A 17,939-nucleotide genomic window follows, 5' to 3' on the forward strand; every position below is an offset into this window, starting at 1 on the left:
TAAACATTTAAACGGTAAAAACTGGCAGGGAAGGTCTACGCCAGCCAGGCGGCCGTGTTTATGAACACTCCCCCGCCCCCTCCCTCTCCTCTCCGCCCCCTCCCTCTCCTCTCCGCCCCCTCCTGTATTATTAGCTGCTGCGGAATTAGCGGCCGACTCACTTGGACGCGGCGCGGCTGCTGTGTTGCCATGGGAACAGGACGGAGCCGGCGGCGGCGCGGTAGCTGTAGACTCCCAGGAGGCCGAGCGCCAGGGCGATCTTGGACACGCCGGAACACCTGCGCTGCACCAGCACGAAGACCAGCGCCAGCGACGCCATCGACAGCAACGACAGGACCACCTTATGGTCACCACTGCAGGAGAGAGAGAGAGAGAGAGAGAGAGAGAGAGAGAGAGAGAGAGGGAGAGAGAGAGAGAGAGAGAGCTACTGTTAGTGACACAGCAGATAAAAATACACACAGCATAATTAGCCGGCAGCAGCAGAGACCACATCACCATACTGCATCTTCATACTCCCCTGCACTGTCTATAAACCTAATGTTCACTAAAGGTTTTGAAACAGCTCAGTTGGCTCAAACTTCTCTGATGGATGCCCAAGCCATTTGGCTACTCAAAATATTCACCCTGTCACACAAGTACACACTCTCACCACACAATCCAACATCCTCCCAACCTGTAAAATCCTTGAACAGACACGAGAGAAAGAGAGCAAAATAAAACAGTGTTATAACAATACGCTTTCCCCACGACCCACCACACGCATACAAGCAACACACACACACAACTTATACCAGTGCACTGTAGCCGTGCACGGTTGGGACCCCAAGGCTGTCCGCCCCCACCCCCACCGGCCCCTGAGGCAGGTTGGCGAGCTGGCCAGGATGCGTGAGGGGATGATGTGCACCACAGGAGGGTAATGGGAGATGGACTGAGTTGAGGGGACGGCAGGGGCCAAGCTGAGAGCACGACATGGAGGGGGGTTCAGGAGGAGGTTAGGGTATGTGTTGGGGTGGGGGGTGGGCTCAGGAGGACAGGTAATCAGGCGGTTGGGGGGGGGGGAGGCAAATAATCTCCAGCTCATTACATGTACAGAAGAATCCAGAAAGTAAGAGAGCTGGTCAGAGCTGGACAGACAGTAAGAGAGAGACAGAGAGACAGAGAGAAAGAAAGAGAGAGAGAAAGACCGAGTGAGGGGGAAACTTTCATCAGAGCCGTGTGACCCTGGTGTCTCGGACTCCCACTGTTCATCCAGCTACTGCCGAGCTGCTGGAATGCTAAATGGGGTCGGAGCCAGTGTGAGCTTCTGGGTATGTGTGTGTGTGTCTGTCATCCACCACTTCTCAAGTATTCATGCAAGTGTGTCTGCCTGTTCCTGTCTATCTATCTGCCTGTCCGTCTGTCTAGCTCTGTATCTGTCTGTCTTTTCCCTGCGCCGCTGTCGGCATCACAGCTGTCCACTGCTCAGGCCATTTGGAGTCCACCACCACAATCACCACCACTAGCGTGGCTGAGTGCGGTGCAGCAGAGTGTTCCTATTATTATGATCAGCACCTCAGCGCTGCTCTCTGCCCGACCCAGAGGCCTGCTGTGGGGTGACACCTGGCTCCTGAGAGCCCTCCTGGGGCAAACACCCACCACTGGAGAATAATAATGAGCTTCATCATACAAATGAAATGCTTTATTTGTAGAGCACCTTTCATACACAGAATGTACTGTAGCTCAAAGTGCTTTACATTTGGAGCATTCAACACAATAATAGAGAAGAAAATATAATGATAATACATTTGCTAACGCAGCAAGTTGTTGAGGTAGTGTACAGATGTTTAAGGAGCACAACGAACACACACAAACACATACAAGTTGCACACACTCTCTCTCTCTCACACACACACACACACACACACACACACACACACACACACACACACACACACTCACACACACACACACAGACTCTCTGACACACACACACACACCTATAAAAAACATGATAACAGTTCATATACAGTAAGAGGTAATTGGGGGAAGATGAGTGTTAATTGAGAGGTCACTGATAGCTTAAGGAGAGGCTGGTGGCTGTATGTGCAGTACATCATATAATGGAGCTTTCTTCCAGGGGCCAGCTGGACAGAGCCATTACAGGGGCCCATGCCACGACTCTGGTAAGACCACTGAGGGACAGTTCAGTAACTGGAGCATGCTAGACACTAAATGGCATTCTAATCTGTCAGGCTTCTCTGCACAACGCTTGTTACGTTTAGTCCTCAGTCCTGTTAGACTTCCCACTGCACAGGCCACACGTGTAAAACCTGATGGATTTTCCAAGTTAGTTGTGTATCCTAATAAGCTACATACCTACTCGCACAGTGTTTGCAGCCAGTCAAAGAGAAGCTATTTTACAATCATCTGCTTCAGTAGCCCCTGCCTTCATTAAAACACACACACACACACACACACACACACACACACACACACACACACACACACACACACACACACACACACACACACACACACACACACACACACACACACACACACACACACACACACACACACACACACACACACACACACACACACACACACACACACACACACACACACACACACACACACACACACACACAGAGTGAGTGCCCTCCCGCCTCATCTTCTGTGGGAACACATTTCTTCATTAGACAGTCCATTATCGATTCAGCAACAGTCACGCAGAGCCACGCGTCCAGAGTTCCCAATGAAAACGCTCCATATTCCAGATGCCCCTTCAAAAGCCGCACTTCATTTAGCGCTGCACATACTAATGCCATCGATCAGACTCTGAGCAGGCCTGGAGGACTGGGCTGCACAAGGCCCATTAGGCGCCGGCTGCTGCTCTCAGGGTGGAGGAGGGCTGCACGTGGGTGCAGGGTGGAGAGGTGGCACATCTTCTGGGTGTAGTTTCCCCTGTGTAAAGTTCAGACCGCAATCTCAAACGCTTCTCGTCGTCAGTGAGAGAACTGTGTTGTGTAAACCACGGCTGATTTGTTTGCTGTGTGTGTGTGTGTGTGTGTGTGGGTAATTTGTTATACATACTATACAAAGAAATGGTGAAATGGGATTAGAAGAGTGTGCGTGATCATTTGGCTTCTCCTTTCTATGCTTGGAGAATTTCATGGTGACGTCAAGGATGAGCGCCTCAGTGCTTTACAAGGATCTTAGCGCTTTACGAGGCTCCTTCTAATTTTACGTATTGAGTCATCCTATACAGTACATGTTTGAACTGGGGTTGGGAAGACATCAAAGACTTGCTGTATGCTGACACACACATACATACACACACACACACACAAACACACACACACGCACACAAGCACGCACATACAGATGCGCATGCACGCACGCACGCACGCACGCACGCACGCACACACACACACAAGCGTGCACATACAGATGCGCACACAAATGTATAGAACATACTGTACATGTAAGCACACACTTCACAAACTGGTCTGAAAGAGGCTTGCAAGCATGACCCACTTCCTGTTACATGTGTGCAATACGAGGCACTTAAATCACTTCAAACCATGAAGTGCAGAGGTTTCCCTCCACCCAGTTCACTGAGGAGCACGTCTGCAGCTATACCACAAATGAATATTAATCCCAAACTACTGAAGATCTATAACACTGTCGGCTCCAAACAACTTCAAAGAGTAAAGGAAAGCATGTGAGGGTCAAAAATAAATAAAATCAACATAGCAGTTAATCTTAGATTTTACCACTATTTGGAGACTAAATGGAAACTAGACACAAAAATGCATTGCTTAATTAAGTACTGTGTATGAACCGATGCATTTTGGTGGGGTATAATAACAAAAGCTTCAGCGATTTCATTACAGATCAGATCATGGCCCAACAACTGTGAGGCAAATAAAAATCTATATGGCTCTCCTCTCCCTTGGCCTATTTGACCACTTTCAAACTAAAGTTTTAAAACAGTAACAGTTCACAGCATGCAGCTGCGGAAAGGGGCACAAATCTACTGTACTGTGTGCTAGGCCTCTTTAAGGCAAACGCACACCGGGCGCGCTCCTAAGAGCCCCACAACTACCTACAGTAACAACGTGCAACATTTCTCTTGTCCGGCCGTGCAGTAAGCCGAGACTACATCTCTAACCTATAGGGGCCGCGCTCTCTCACTGACCTGCTTAGAGAGGCCGGCCCCGCTCCGTCCTATACTGCTGTATAAACGGCTGACTCGGCCTGCGTTATGGCCATGATCAGTTATTCATGTGTTCTGGCTGCAGGCCAGCACAGGCGCTAGCGTGCTCTTTTTTTTCCTCTTACAACCGGACAGACAGGTGAGACTGCAGCAAAGTGCTGCATGAGGCTGAAATCGGGGCATCACACACGTGGACACACACAAGCCCATATGCACGTGCACACGCAAGCACACACACACACACACCAGAGCAGCCATCAAGAAACCTCACCTGTCTTGTTTATTATTGCCAGCCCAGAGCACTGGCCCTACAGTATGCTTCTTCTAACTAACCTGGGTGCTTATTCATGTGCACACGAGAGCAATTAAGTGCAGTTAAGAGTGCACTGTGTAAAGGAATGTTGCCACAAGGTGTGCAGTACACAACGGCCACACACAACACAACATCCACAACACAACATACTGTACACAGCACCTGACCTCACACAGCACAGGAGTACTAGTCCAAGTAGGTGAGCCATTTTGAACTAAGCACGCACAAGAGGAGTAGTGGAATGTCCAGCATTTCTAATGTCCTGATTTGCTGTCCTTTCGTCTGATTTTCTGCCCGTCCAGGCCCTCTGTTCATGCGATGGGCAGAGTCACAGTGAGCTGGCCTTTGGCCATGGAGCCATTCTGTAGGGAGGACCCCGTTAAGGCAGAACAAACACCCGTTGAGACCCGGTTATGCCAAGTGCTTCTTCTTCTCGGGCCAAGCGGGCAGTATCACTGCCTTGGCGCCTCTTTGCTCAGACTCGAGATTCAGCAATTAGATGAGCTTTGATTTCCTCCCCGTCCAGGATGCCCTTAATGGGGCGAAATGGGCTCTGGCTGCAGACGGCACTGGAGGCCGCCAAGCCATCTGCCTGTTTGGGCTGCTGTACACCGGGAGGGTTTCCTCAGCCCGGGCCAGTGTGTGTATGTGTCTGTGTGTGTGTGTGTGTGTGTGTGTGTTGTGTGTGTGTGTGTGTGTGTGTGGGTGTGAGAGAGAATGACTCTGCTATTCAACAAGATGGCCAGTGTGGGAAGAAGCAAAACAGGGACTTTGCAAACAGTCAAAAACGGACAGAATGAGGAAGAAGTGACCGAAACAACAGCCAAGCAGCTGAGGGAAAAACTTTAGCGCCCACCTGGCCGAGCTGTCCTCGGAGTCCATCCATTCCACTCACTCATACCAAATCATCGCTAGGCCTCTTTGGGGGTTCACTCATCACTTAATATACTCAGGAAAAAGATTGCAGATGATTGCCAGATTTGAGAGATGGGTTTTTTTTCCAACAGCTGAAGCTGTCAGGACGTAAAGTCAGCTCAGTGTTCCAAAAGTTGCCGCTAGAACCCAGCAGCAGATTCCACTTGTCTAGATTTCATCTCAAAGCAGACAGCTGATTGTCAGCGTGTGCAGACGGCGCGAGACACACAAAGAACATCTGCTGCCTCAGAAACACCTTCCTCCTTCTCTGGGGCCACGCGTGATGGAGGAACAGATCCGCCTTAGTGCTGCTTGGTTCTCTAGGATTTTAATGGAACCTGACACGGAGCATGAAGCACATCTTACATTTAAAGCGCTTGTATCTAACTTGGGCTACAGCAAATTCAGAAGGCTGTTTCAACTTCTGCTTCTATTTCGAGATCCACCAACTAATTAGCTGTGGCTGTTTTCATGTTTTCGATTTCTACAGTCATTTACTGGTACATTTTGAAAGAACTTATTGCAAACTCATTTAATATTACACACAAATAAAGGCAAATGAAGTGTACAGTATGTACCCCCTCCTCCCCCTCCCCTCTCCAGCCGTGGCTTGGCTACTGCTCCTCCAGCACTGCAGAGAGCCGTGGAGGTGTGCAGAGAGGAGACGTGTGTGTGTGTGAGTCCCAACCTGATTAGGTGGCGCTGCCCAGCTGCTGCGCTGCAGACTGCAGTGATGTCGGCGCGCTCATAGCGGCGCACTAACTGCCCAGAGTGGGTGGGAGGCTCAGGCAATTAGGAGCGTCTTGGTGGAGGAGTTAATAAAACATCGCAGAGCTACATCATGTTCGCCAGGAGGAGAGGAAGAAGGGGGGAGAGAGAAAGAGAGAGGGGAGGGAAAGATGGAGAGATAGAGAGGGAAGTATGTGAGAAAGAGAATGGAAAGGTACAGGGAGATAGAGAGAAGAGAGAAAGGTCAGAAAAAAGGGGGCACACTGACAGACAGATAGAAAGAAAAATAATTTTAAAAAGACAGAGTGTGAGAGAGAGAGAGAGAGAGAGAGAGAGAGATGAAAGGCAGCAGTAGCCTCAGGATGTGTACATGTGGCGAGACACTCCACAGGCTCTACAGCTGCTCTTGACCTGCGGGATGTTGCCTGCAGAGCACCCCAGAGCCCCCTGCTCCCTGCCCTTGACCTTGACCTTGGGCCTACTGTACACACTCTGCCCTCTGAACCTGAGGTGCATTCAAACTCACAAACATAGGCCAACGTTTGCAAACAGTTTTCCGTTAGCCTGGAGTTTTTGGCCAACTATTGCAAACAATCACAAACAGTCTGAAAGGATACTGTAGTTCTTGGCCAACATATAGTGGAACTGGACGTGAGTTTGATGAAGGCAACAATGCAATTACTCTTAGAATGGAATGTTGACACCGAACACACAACACACAACACACAACACACAACACACACAGAGGGATCAAGCTGGCCTGGAATACTGAGCAGTGGCTGGAATCAGTGCAAACGAGGGTCCACAAAGCATCCAGCATCCAAGCGTTTAAATCAGCCCCATGTAATGACGCTTAGGGAAGCAGGCTGTGACCACTTGTGACAGTGCAGTCATTACTGATCTAAGGAGCCTGTCTGTGGAGCAGGAACCAACGAGCATTACCACTTAAGAACAGAAGGCTTACTTGCTCGAGTGAGATTTAATGAGATGCTTTTATGGGAATTTATAAGTTTTACTAGATGGAGCCGCTTTGTTGGTCTGTAAAAGGCTACGATCAAGGTTATGCTTCACTGCAATTTTTTATTCTTTTTGACCATTTTTACAGTGATGGGAGGTTTCTCAAGCATTTTAACCACTTTTAAAGGCAGGTGCTATCTGCACATCTGTTTAGAGATTGTCATAGTAAAACAATATATCAGAATATCAGTAATTTATGTACAAGTAATGTTTTCTTTTATTCTATTTCCAATATAATTTTCAAATTGTGCAATTTCATGATCTGTTTCACTAATTCACTCTAATTCACTAGATGCTCACCAATCTGCAAAAACTAAGAAGATATCATGGTTTTGTCAGACACTAGCAATTCATATAGTAAAATATGTATGGTAAGATCGTTCAAAAAGCTGGCAACCATTGTTATCTCTATGGATTAATGAACTGTCCAAAAGCACTACTGTACAAATATTTATGATGCAATGATAATGCAACCTCACTCTACAAGAACATTGTCAAATCCACATATGCTGTCTCTGGGTCCTACTATCTGGGTTTAGTTACTCAGTAAGCCTTGATCCTGATAAGAATACAAACAACATAATGCTAAGCACGATTACTGTATGGAGCCTCTCACTAAAGTAGACATATTGGTGTTTGTATTTGTACATAGTAAAGGTATATGGTGAGGGCCACACCTGTCCTCCCTTGCACTCACCTGTTAAGCCAGTGGCTGAGGTCAGGCAGGTGTGCCCACTGGATGCCCGTCTGGTTGAGTGAGCGCAACAGCCGACAGCAGGCCAGGGTCAGGGGTGGGGTGGCCAGGGCCAGCCACTTCTCCGAGCCCCTGCTCACGCCCAGGTCGGCCAGCGGCGACGCGTTGGGGTCGTCGGCCTTGCAGGAGGGGAGCAGCTGCTCCTCGTCATCGCTGTCACCGCCACCGCCCCCCTGGCCGGCTCGCCGCCTCTCGCGGAAGTACTTGCGGCAGACGTCCTGGAAGACGGCCAGGCACAGCGTGTTGAGCAGGAAGTACCAGCTCTGGTGCTCCTCCTCCACGAAGCTGGACGCGCCCAGGCTCAGCGTGTGGCCCACCGTCCCCAGCAGCAGCAGCACGTCCAGCTCAGACAGCTCCCAGCCCGCCGACCACACCTGCACACACACACACACACACATACACACAGACTGAGAGGTGCATGCTATTACACTGCATTATATTGATGACTGGGACACATGCAGAACGCATGTCTGTGTGTGAGTGTGTGTGTGACTGTGTGAGTGAGTGATGAGTGAGAGAGATGGAGAGAGTGTGTGTGTAAGAGAGAGTGAATGATACAAGATGTGTTGTTTTCTTTCTGTTACATACTACTATTATATGTACTATAAGAAGATATTTTGTCAAGCCAATACAGCTCATTTGAATTGAATTGAATTGAGTGTGTGAGAGTGGGGGTGAGCAAGAGAGAGAGAGAGAGAGAGAGAGAGAGAGAGAGAGAGAGAGAGAGGGGGGGGGGGGAGAAAAAAGAAGGTGTTCTCATACTCTAATTCTCAGGCCAGTGAAGTTGAGCTTGTTCTGTGAGGCTATGAAGGTCAGAGCATCTGTGATAAGTTTGGAAAGTACTGAGGCAGATGAATGAAAGAGAAAGAGACAAAAACTACTGAGAGATAACAATTGAGAAAATGAGAGCGAGAGCGAGCGCAAAATACACTCGGAACAACAGATGCATAGTGCCCAAGCCCATCGTAATCCTATCTGGCCCACAGAAATCTCATTACCCTCCGAGATAGAAAGGCTCCGCCGAATTCTTACAAAAACCCAACGGGCTCTCTAACCCCCGGCTAGCGCGATTGAGGCTAAAGCACACAAATACCCACACACACAAAAGATTATGTGGTCAGCGCAGACCAGCCAGAGTGCAGGCAGGGCCGCCAACACCGGAGTCTGCCGAGACAACAAATCAAGCATTTGTACATGAAGGGCCCAAAGAAAAGGGAGAGTGTGTGTGTGAGTGTGTCTCCTCTGTAGATGCGTAGCAAGCCGTAAACAGAGCACTCATCTCCCTAATGCCTGGCCATTCATCTCCCTACAAAGTCCTCTGCGACGCCCGGCGTCCTGAAACAAACCTTATTATTCATCGGGTCCAAGGAAGCCTCCAATCAATTTGTCATCAGAGAGCTCATGGCAGCTTTTACAAAGCTGAGAAGCAGAGGAAAGAGAGTGAAGAAACAACTGCAGAGACAGATGTGCAACTGAAAGGGCGTATTCCTCCACCAAGAACACCGTAATTAATCCGCCAATGTTAAACTATGTGTAACGGAAGGGCACTCAGAAAGAGCGTATTCCTCCACCAAGAGCACTGTACCCTATCTGCCAATGTTAAACTATGTGTAACGGAGCATAATCTAATGGGTTCCTGCTTGGCCCAGGGTACAGTACACCCCCTCCATCAACTTCCCTGAAACCTGGCCTGTTAGCTTTCGACAATGACAAAAGAGACAAACAAATGGCAATGAAAACAGGATTTCCTCGGTAGCGATAAACATACACACATCACATTTCCTCTGATCTCAAAACAGTGCACTAGCGATTAACTTCACTAGAAAAGCATTTCTGTGCTTGAATCGTGTGTGTGTGTGTGAGGGCGAAAGGTGACACAACAGACATAGTCTGTGTTGAACACAGTTTTGAGGAGTTTTGAGTCCCTGTATAACAGCCAGTTCCTTTCAGATCATGTGTAAGGTGACAGACTACTGATAGACATTAACCTACTCCGATCCTTAATTCAAAGAATAGTCAAACTGTTACACACACACACACACTCACTCTCTTACACACAGACACACACACAGACACACAGACACGGACTGGAGAAGGGGAGCGGATGAGTCAGAGAGTGCGAAGGACATGTAAAAGGGGTGAAGACTGAGCGAGTGAGCGAGCGAGCGAGAGCCGAGAGAGAATCAGCTATTCATGAGAAGCAAGGACGCAGAGGCCAGGCAGACAGGCCATTTCCATCCCTGTTTACAGTGGGTGCAGCCAACCCAGCACGCTCTAATAACCTGGCCATGGAGGGCGGGGCGGGGGGGGGGGGGGGTGCTGCTACTCACCGCCCCTAACCACCCCCCCACCCCCCCCACCCCTCAGGGATTCAGCTCACGGCCACCAGGGAGAGGCGCTGGCTGCCATAACAAACAGCCGACACAACTCGGCTGAACAGTGACAAGGCGTGGATCGTGTGTGTGTTTGTGTGTACTGTATGTGTGTGTCTACAAACTGGCACTAAGGGTTTGTGTGTATTTGTGTGTATATATCTTGTCTGTGTGTATGTGTGTGTGTACGTCTGTGTTTGTGTGTACGTGTGCGTCTGTGTGTGTGTGCGTCAGTGTGCGTATGTAATCCCACTGTGTCTTATTACGGAGGCGAGCGCCTTCACTGGGGCGGCTGGAGGTGTTGACTCGGACTCAAGGTGAGCGCTAACAGACTGCTGAGAAACAACTAAACACACACACACACACATATCACACCACACACACACACACACACACAGACACACACACACGAGTGTGTGATGCTAGCGAATGACAGTAGTGAGCCTTGGATGTGACTAAAAAACCAGGATGCACATGTCAAAGCAGACAGGGGTCACGTAGGTAGCGGCACAGGCTAGCTCCTGGCAGGACACACTGGCTGACACCACTCACACACCTACAGAGACAGGCAGGCAAACACAAACACACACACACACACACACACACACACACACACACACACACACACACACACACACACACACACACAGACACACACACACACACACACAGGCAGTGCCAATGCCCTGGGCTTGTCCCTGATGTGCCCCAAAGCTTTTTACCAAATGCACTCCCATCAAGGAGTCTCAGAGGTGTGCAAGATGCACACACACACACACACACACACACACACACACACACACACACACACACACACACACACACACACACACACACACACACACACACACACACACACACACACAAACACACACACACACAGCAGGTGGGAGATAACTGGACAGACATTACTGTGTGACCTGTTGAATAACTAAAAAGAAAAGCAGAGGACAACATGTGTGCTTGTGTCTGTATACACACTTCTGAATGTGTGTGTGTGTGTGTGTGTGTGTGTGTATATACAGTATGTGTGTTTGTGTGTGTGTTTTTGTGTGTGTGTGTGTGTGGCCAGTCCTTCTAGGAGCAGGTGTGTGTGTGTGCATGTGTGCGTGTGTGTGTGTGTGGCAGCGGGCGCAGTCACTGAGGTAATGAAATGCTAATTAGTCACGCGGCGGTGCAGCACAGCCCCCCCCCCCCCCCCCCCCCCCCCCCCAGGCACACACACACACACACACACACACACACACTCCTCCCTCCGTCTGATGCTGGTGATGGATCAGGCCGCGTGGTGCTCCGACACCCCGTCTCCGTGGAGACCAGCCACTTCTTATGGGTGACGGGGCCTCGGTGCGCAGCCATCCATCAGCGCAGGGCCTCGCCGCGCACCCAACACCAAACACCGCACCACCGCACCGCGCCGCACAGCCGAGAGGAAAATGAATTGTGTAACCAACACTGTTGTTTGTGTAAACACAGACAGCAGAAAAGTGTCCCCCCACCCCCTCCGCTTTCTCCGTCAGCGTGTGGGCTTTTTTTTCTCGCTCGCTCGCTTCGACTCTGTTCCGCTCCAATCCCCTCGCCGGGACTAGTCGCGTCCCCAAAAGCATTTGGCGGAGAATTGTCTTCAAAGACAGCTTTGCTCATATTTGTCCCTCCTTTTTTTTCTCATCTTCCTCCAACTCTGCAGCGCTTCCTGATGTGAAGGCATGAGTCTGTAAAATGACTTTCGAAAAAAGGGACACACACACACACACACACACACACACAGACATAGACACACACACACACACAGAGACATAAAAAGCAACTTTTATCTATATGCTAATGCTAGGACTTTGGGCGGTGGCGTTGCGGCGTCCCTCAGATGCTGGCTGGCCTGTGCGCTGGGCGCTGGGCGCTGGGCGGCTAATGTGGCGGGTGGCGGAGGCCCCTGTGGGGTCGGACGCAGCTGCACTCAGCCGCCTGCGCATCTCATCCCTCCACCCCCCCGCCGGCACCCCATCTGACGGTCTGCTTCATGAGGCAGTGCCGCGGAAAGGCGTCTGATCCACCACCCACACACAGGCACACACACACACGCACACAGAGTAGTCTTCAAGGCCCTGGGTGTGACGTGGAGCGTCTGCGGGCGATGAAAGCCACATGAGCTGGGCTGGGCGCTGCGTCTCTTTCATCTGCTGCCCGTCCATCAGAAACCTGGGGACCTCTGTGATGGGCAGCTGTGATGGGCAGCTGCACGCTTCTACCTCGCGGAGCAGGGAAAGAGTCCAGGGGACGGAGGGAGGAACTGGAGTCACAGAGGATCATTAAGGGCCGCCACCTACATGCCAATCAGAGGCCTCAGAGGATCTGATTGGCTGTTTGATGAGGAGAGGGAGGAGAGGTCTGCTGATTTCCCTCAGACTCCTGAGGTCCAGGGGCTGCTCTACACCAATATGGAGTGCTGGGGGGAACGGCAGCTCGGGGAGACTCGCGCACTGGACTGCATTTTCATCATCTCCCGCGAGTTCGCTGGACTGGAATGGGCAGTCCATAACTGAGGGTTATACACTTTCCTCCTGGGCTCCACACACGCAGCAAAAAGAGGAATGAAGGAATAAAAAAAGTCAATAAAAGAAGTCACGGAAGTCGGTCCTGATCACCAGGATGTGACACTAAAATGAGGAGCTGCATCAGTGCTCAGCTTCAGGGAGCCATGCGGATTTAGAGCAGCAGTGAGCTGCTTCTGGCTCAGCACAGAGGGCTAGGAACTCACGACAGTGTGCACTTTTGGTGCATGGATGACTTTTTAATGGCTGAGCGGAACATGAGAAGGTTCAGTGAATGCAAATTTGCTGAGATAGCCCACAACTGTCCAAGAGATGGTTTTCAAAATGGTAAAGTTATTGAGCAAGAACAATGCATTTGTCTTCAATAGAATTGTTTATCCTCTTCATCACACAACCTGGGTAGGGAATACTGCTCCACGGTTCCACTGTCTCACCTTTAGTTCACTATTGTTCGGACAAAAATATGGGAGGGCCCACACACATGTTCATAGATGAAGCCCCACATACATATTGAGTTTTGCCTTGTTTAGGAAGTCTTCTGATTGTCAATGTGTTGGGAGTTGGGACATGTTTATTTTCCTGACTGTATCTACTTTATTGACAGCCATTAGCATAAAAAGGCAATAACTGAACCATTAGCATGAGTTATGGAAAAATGGCACTGAGGACAAAAAAGAAAAACTAGAATAAACACTATTAAAATTCTCTAAGTGTCTTAAAGTGCGCTGCATACCATTGTTTTATGTTACATATGGAAAACAATTCAACACCTAATTCTGCCAAAGCCCCAAAATGACTCAGTGGATTACTGCATTCAGGGAGGAAATTACCATAATAATAGCACAGAGGTTATTAAAATACTATTGAGTGAGCACTAAATCAATACGGTAATTAATGAGACTGACTTCAACACTAATTGATTGGGAGGCATTTCACACCAAATGCGGTGATATTTTCCAAGCAGCCATTTAATGAAGAGCTCTTAAAACACATCCGTGTCAACAGCACTTCCTGTCAACTAACAGCCGTTATTTCTGCTCGCGAACCAGAACCGCCAAGGCAGGTAAAGCACCTCTGATCCATTTCAAACAGCACATATGCAAACACTGACCACATAGATCATTGCTGCTGTCGTCAAACAGGATGGTAATGGGCTAGTTTATGCTAGGCTATATGACTAGTGCAACATATCCAAAAAACTGGGTACTGGGTAACAATTTTTCTTTAAATTCAAGTATAAAACAGCAGGTATTGTCTGCACACTTGCTCCCTTTTCAATTATTCTATTTTTACATTTCAAGCATCACGCTCTTCAGCAGATTTGGGATAAAAGACTTGACTAGTGAGTCTGAAGAAGAGTGATGAAGAGCGTGAGCTTCAAAACATAATGGCTGGTGAAACTTTGACTAACATAATTGAAAAGGGATCAAGTGTGCGGCCGCTCCCTGCTGTTTAAAGCGGAACAGTAATGCCAACAGCAGCAGCAGCGCCAACAGCAGCAGCGCAGCTCAAAGGGAGGGAGCTCTCAGAGGGCCAGTGGCTTGTCCTCTGTCTACAACATCCCCCATCCCTCCCTCCCCCTGTGCAAAATTCACTTATCAGCCCCGATGATCCACACTCCTGTTTGTTCTCTGGGACTCTCACTCTCTTTTTGGTGTGTCAGCACTTTACCACAGTTCACCTCAGAGAGAGAGAGAGAGAGAGAATGTGTGCACGCGTGTGAGAGAAAGAGAGAGAGAGAGAGAGAGAGAGGGAGAGACTAATTCAGTTTAATCATCCCTCAGTCTCAAACCTATACAAATGAGGTCAAATTACCATATATTCTCAGAGAGCAATGAACTGACCACTCTAGCTGAACAATGTGCACCAGCAGCCATAACCTGAACAACACCCAGCCAAGTCACACATACCAACAATATAAATAACACAATATCAAACTCCCTGCACATTTGTTATTATTATTAGAATGGTCTTTTTTTGCATAATCTTATTAGTTAGAGAGAAGGGCAGCAAAAGTAAAAGATGACTAGAGAGAAAAGGAGAGAGAAAGAGTGAAAGAGGGAGAGATAAAGTTAAAAAGGAGAGAGAGAATTAGGAGGGTGAGAGAGAGGCTGAGAGGCTGTAATTAGGGGCTAGGCTGGACGGTTCATTAGTCCAGTGAACAGAGCAGCCCCCCCCCCCCTCCTGCCCCGCAAAAAAAGTTTACTTTTCTCCCACATCTTCGCAAAGGCCTTGTTATTGGCGCTCTGGCCGCACTGTGTGCAGGCAAGCCCTTCCTCCATTAGGATGAGTCACTGAGGAGCACGGCAGGGGCCTCGCCTTATCAGAGAGCCATCGCCCCACTGGGAAGGCTGCTTCTCTCATCTCTCCAGGTCTCTCCGTCTCTCCAAGTCCTCCATACTGGCAATAGACGGGCCATTCAAACTCAATGGCCAACCAATCAAACTCCTCACACACTCCTAACACACTCCTTCCTTCAGGGATCCTAGAATGAGGTAACCAGACGTCCGAGACCAAAACCAGGGACATAATCCCAGAAATGTGGAAAAAATGGGGGCATTGGTAGTTTTTCTGTATTTTCCCGGAGAGAGGCAACCAACAACGGGGACTGTCCCCTGAAACCGGTGACATCTGATCACCCTAATCCTGAAGCAACATAGCTGACTGACTGAAATAATAGTACTAGTGGGTGCAAGCCACTTTGCAAGCCAAATTTCCAGAACCTGTGGGACTTTGTACAAAGAAGATTATTTTGAGCTCACACACAGAATGGCCAAAGGGAAGCTGGGAGATACTAACCAGAGAAAAAGTGCATCAGATTATAATTAGGGACATCATATTTAATCCACACAGGCCTCAGCATTCACGGCTAATGTTCTCCAGACTTTAGGCACCACGGGAGTGCCCACTCCTCCTACTCTGTGCCCGGCACATGAACACCGGCTGAAAAGCAGGGCGGTCCATCTCCTGATTGGTCTAATCATAGCGCGCTTACGTTTGCTGTCGCTGATTGCAGTGGTTAGGAGCACGTCTTTTTTTCACTGATAGATTTAATAGCAGAATTAAAGACAGTTTGGAGTCTTACCAACAGAAAAAAGCACTACTGCTTCTGAATCTTTGCAGTGCATTTCGCATTCAGGCGACCAATTTGTCATCGTCGATTCACCACAAATGTCTGCCTGAGACTCCCACTCAGCCCACAAAACTCCCTGCACACGCACACACACACACACATACACCAAACTTCCTGAATCGTCCTCCATCAATCCTCCCTACAGAGTGCACAAGTGGAGGAATTGATAACTAAAAGGATCCCCCCCAATCTCAAACTCCTCAGACGTTCACATCAAAATAGCATTATGACTAACTCGGAGCTCTGTCTCTACCCCGATATTACCTCAATGTGAGTCACTCTAGCAAACATCTGTGCCAGAGAACAAACCTGCATGCCTTTGATGGCGGTGCAGCTTTCTCTGTGACGTTTTTCAGTACTATGGGGATACGATCAGGTGGTGGGTGAGAAATGGGAATTGAACAGCAACACCCCAGTAGCAAGTGCTAATAAGTGATAATTACAAAGCTCCGTGGTGCCATGCTTCTGCATTTAATGGAGAGAAAGAGTGTTAAAGTCATGACTAGTGTTGTAAGAGTTGCCTGGAGACCATGACTCTGACTTCGCAGGGCGTCTGGCCTACATACATTGGCAAACGTGAATTTCCTGGTTGGTGGACGCTTGTCTGAAGTTTGAAATCATTGGAGTTCAGTTCAGTCACTAATGTTTGGTAATGACGTATGTTAACCACGGGGGATACAACGATAATGATAGGCTTGCAACTTAAATGTAATCACTCTCAGGAACGCCCTCTGGTCAGAGGTGCTCTTGCCAGAGTAACACGGGCGGATCAAGCTATTCCAGACGGAGTAATGTAGGGAAAAGAGATTGAGCGAAAGTACGTAGACAGGCGGAGCCAGGCCAGTAAGGACTGGCTGAAATGGCAAAAAATAAATCCCTTTTGTTATTCAAGGATTCTATTTGTCTCAGACCTAGAGATACTATTGTACAACCTGTAGTGAATTGAGTGCTATGGAAAAAATATCCAAGACAAAACATGTTTAAAAAGATTTTCTTCAAACGATTGAAGATTTTTCTTCACACTATTCTCCAGTAACTAGGGCCTGCAGACAATCGTTAGACTGTTATCTATGTACATATTTGAAACATGCTAAGAAAAAGCAGAATTAGCAAGCAATGTGCACTAATTATTAAAAAAACAAAATGCACTTTATGCACCCCGTACATAATTGATGGTTAGTCCGCTCTTTGCTCAATTGTCGTACCTTGGAGGGAGACCTGGTTGCCGGCGCGAGCCTTCTGGCTGCCATGGTGACGAGAGCGCAGGCGAGTGCGGCGGAGCAGACGACGGCGGCGAACACTAGGGCCCAGGGGAGGCCGCAGAAGTAGCAGGAGGCGCTGGCGGAGGTGCAGAGCGCCACGTGGAGCGCGGCACACAGCAGGCACAGCAGGTAGAAGGGCAGAGACGTCAGCGCCGCGCCCACCGGAACCTCCACCACCGCCGCGCCACTCAGGGCCTCGGGCATGGCCAGCAGCAGCAGCAGCAGCATCTGCACACACACACACACACACACACACACACATACAACACACACACCACACACCACACACACACACACGCACACACACACACACACACACACATGCACACACACACACCACACATACACACATGCAACACACACACGCAACACACACACACACACACACACACACACACACACACACACACACGTACACAGTGGTTAGATACATCTATCTCATAAACAGATATACAGTTCTGGAAAACATTAAGAGACCACTGCACATTTTTCTGAAGTCATCCTACAGTTGCTGAGTCACATTTGAATGAGTTGACGGTCTTATTCAGATTTGCAGTAGTCTGTTCATGATGAATATGACTCATTTGAATGTCACTCTGAAAAGTAGGATGACATCAGAAAATGCGCAGTGGTTTTTCCAGAGCTATAAACGCAAACCATGGATGGCAAAAACACATACTGTACAGTACAGTAC

The 17,939-nt window shown here is 48.9% G+C and overlaps 1 protein-coding gene across 2 annotated transcripts in view; it reads right to left on the reverse strand.

Annotated features, from left to right (window-relative positions):
• pigg (phosphatidylinositol glycan anchor biosynthesis class G (EMM blood group)) overlaps positions 1 to 17,939 on the reverse strand; it is a 103,539-nt gene that overhangs the window by 32,449 nt on the left and 53,151 nt on the right. For both annotated transcript variants that reach the window (XM_062549657.1, XM_062549656.1), the window contains exons 8-10: positions 17,189 to 17,473; positions 7,873 to 8,303; positions 162 to 353 (exon numbers count right to left, since the gene is read on the reverse strand). In XM_062549657.1, coding sequence (XP_062405641.1) covers positions 162 to 353; positions 7,873 to 8,303; positions 17,189 to 17,473 — 908 coding nt within the window. The remainder of the gene's footprint in view (positions 1 to 161; positions 354 to 7,872; positions 8,304 to 17,188; positions 17,474 to 17,939) is intronic.

The sequence above is a fragment of the Sardina pilchardus genome, chromosome 11 (genome assembly GCF_963854185.1).
Source record: "Sardina pilchardus chromosome 11, fSarPil1.1, whole genome shotgun sequence".
In the NCBI taxonomy this organism is placed as follows: Eukaryota; Metazoa; Chordata; class Actinopteri; order Clupeiformes; family Clupeidae; genus Sardina; species Sardina pilchardus.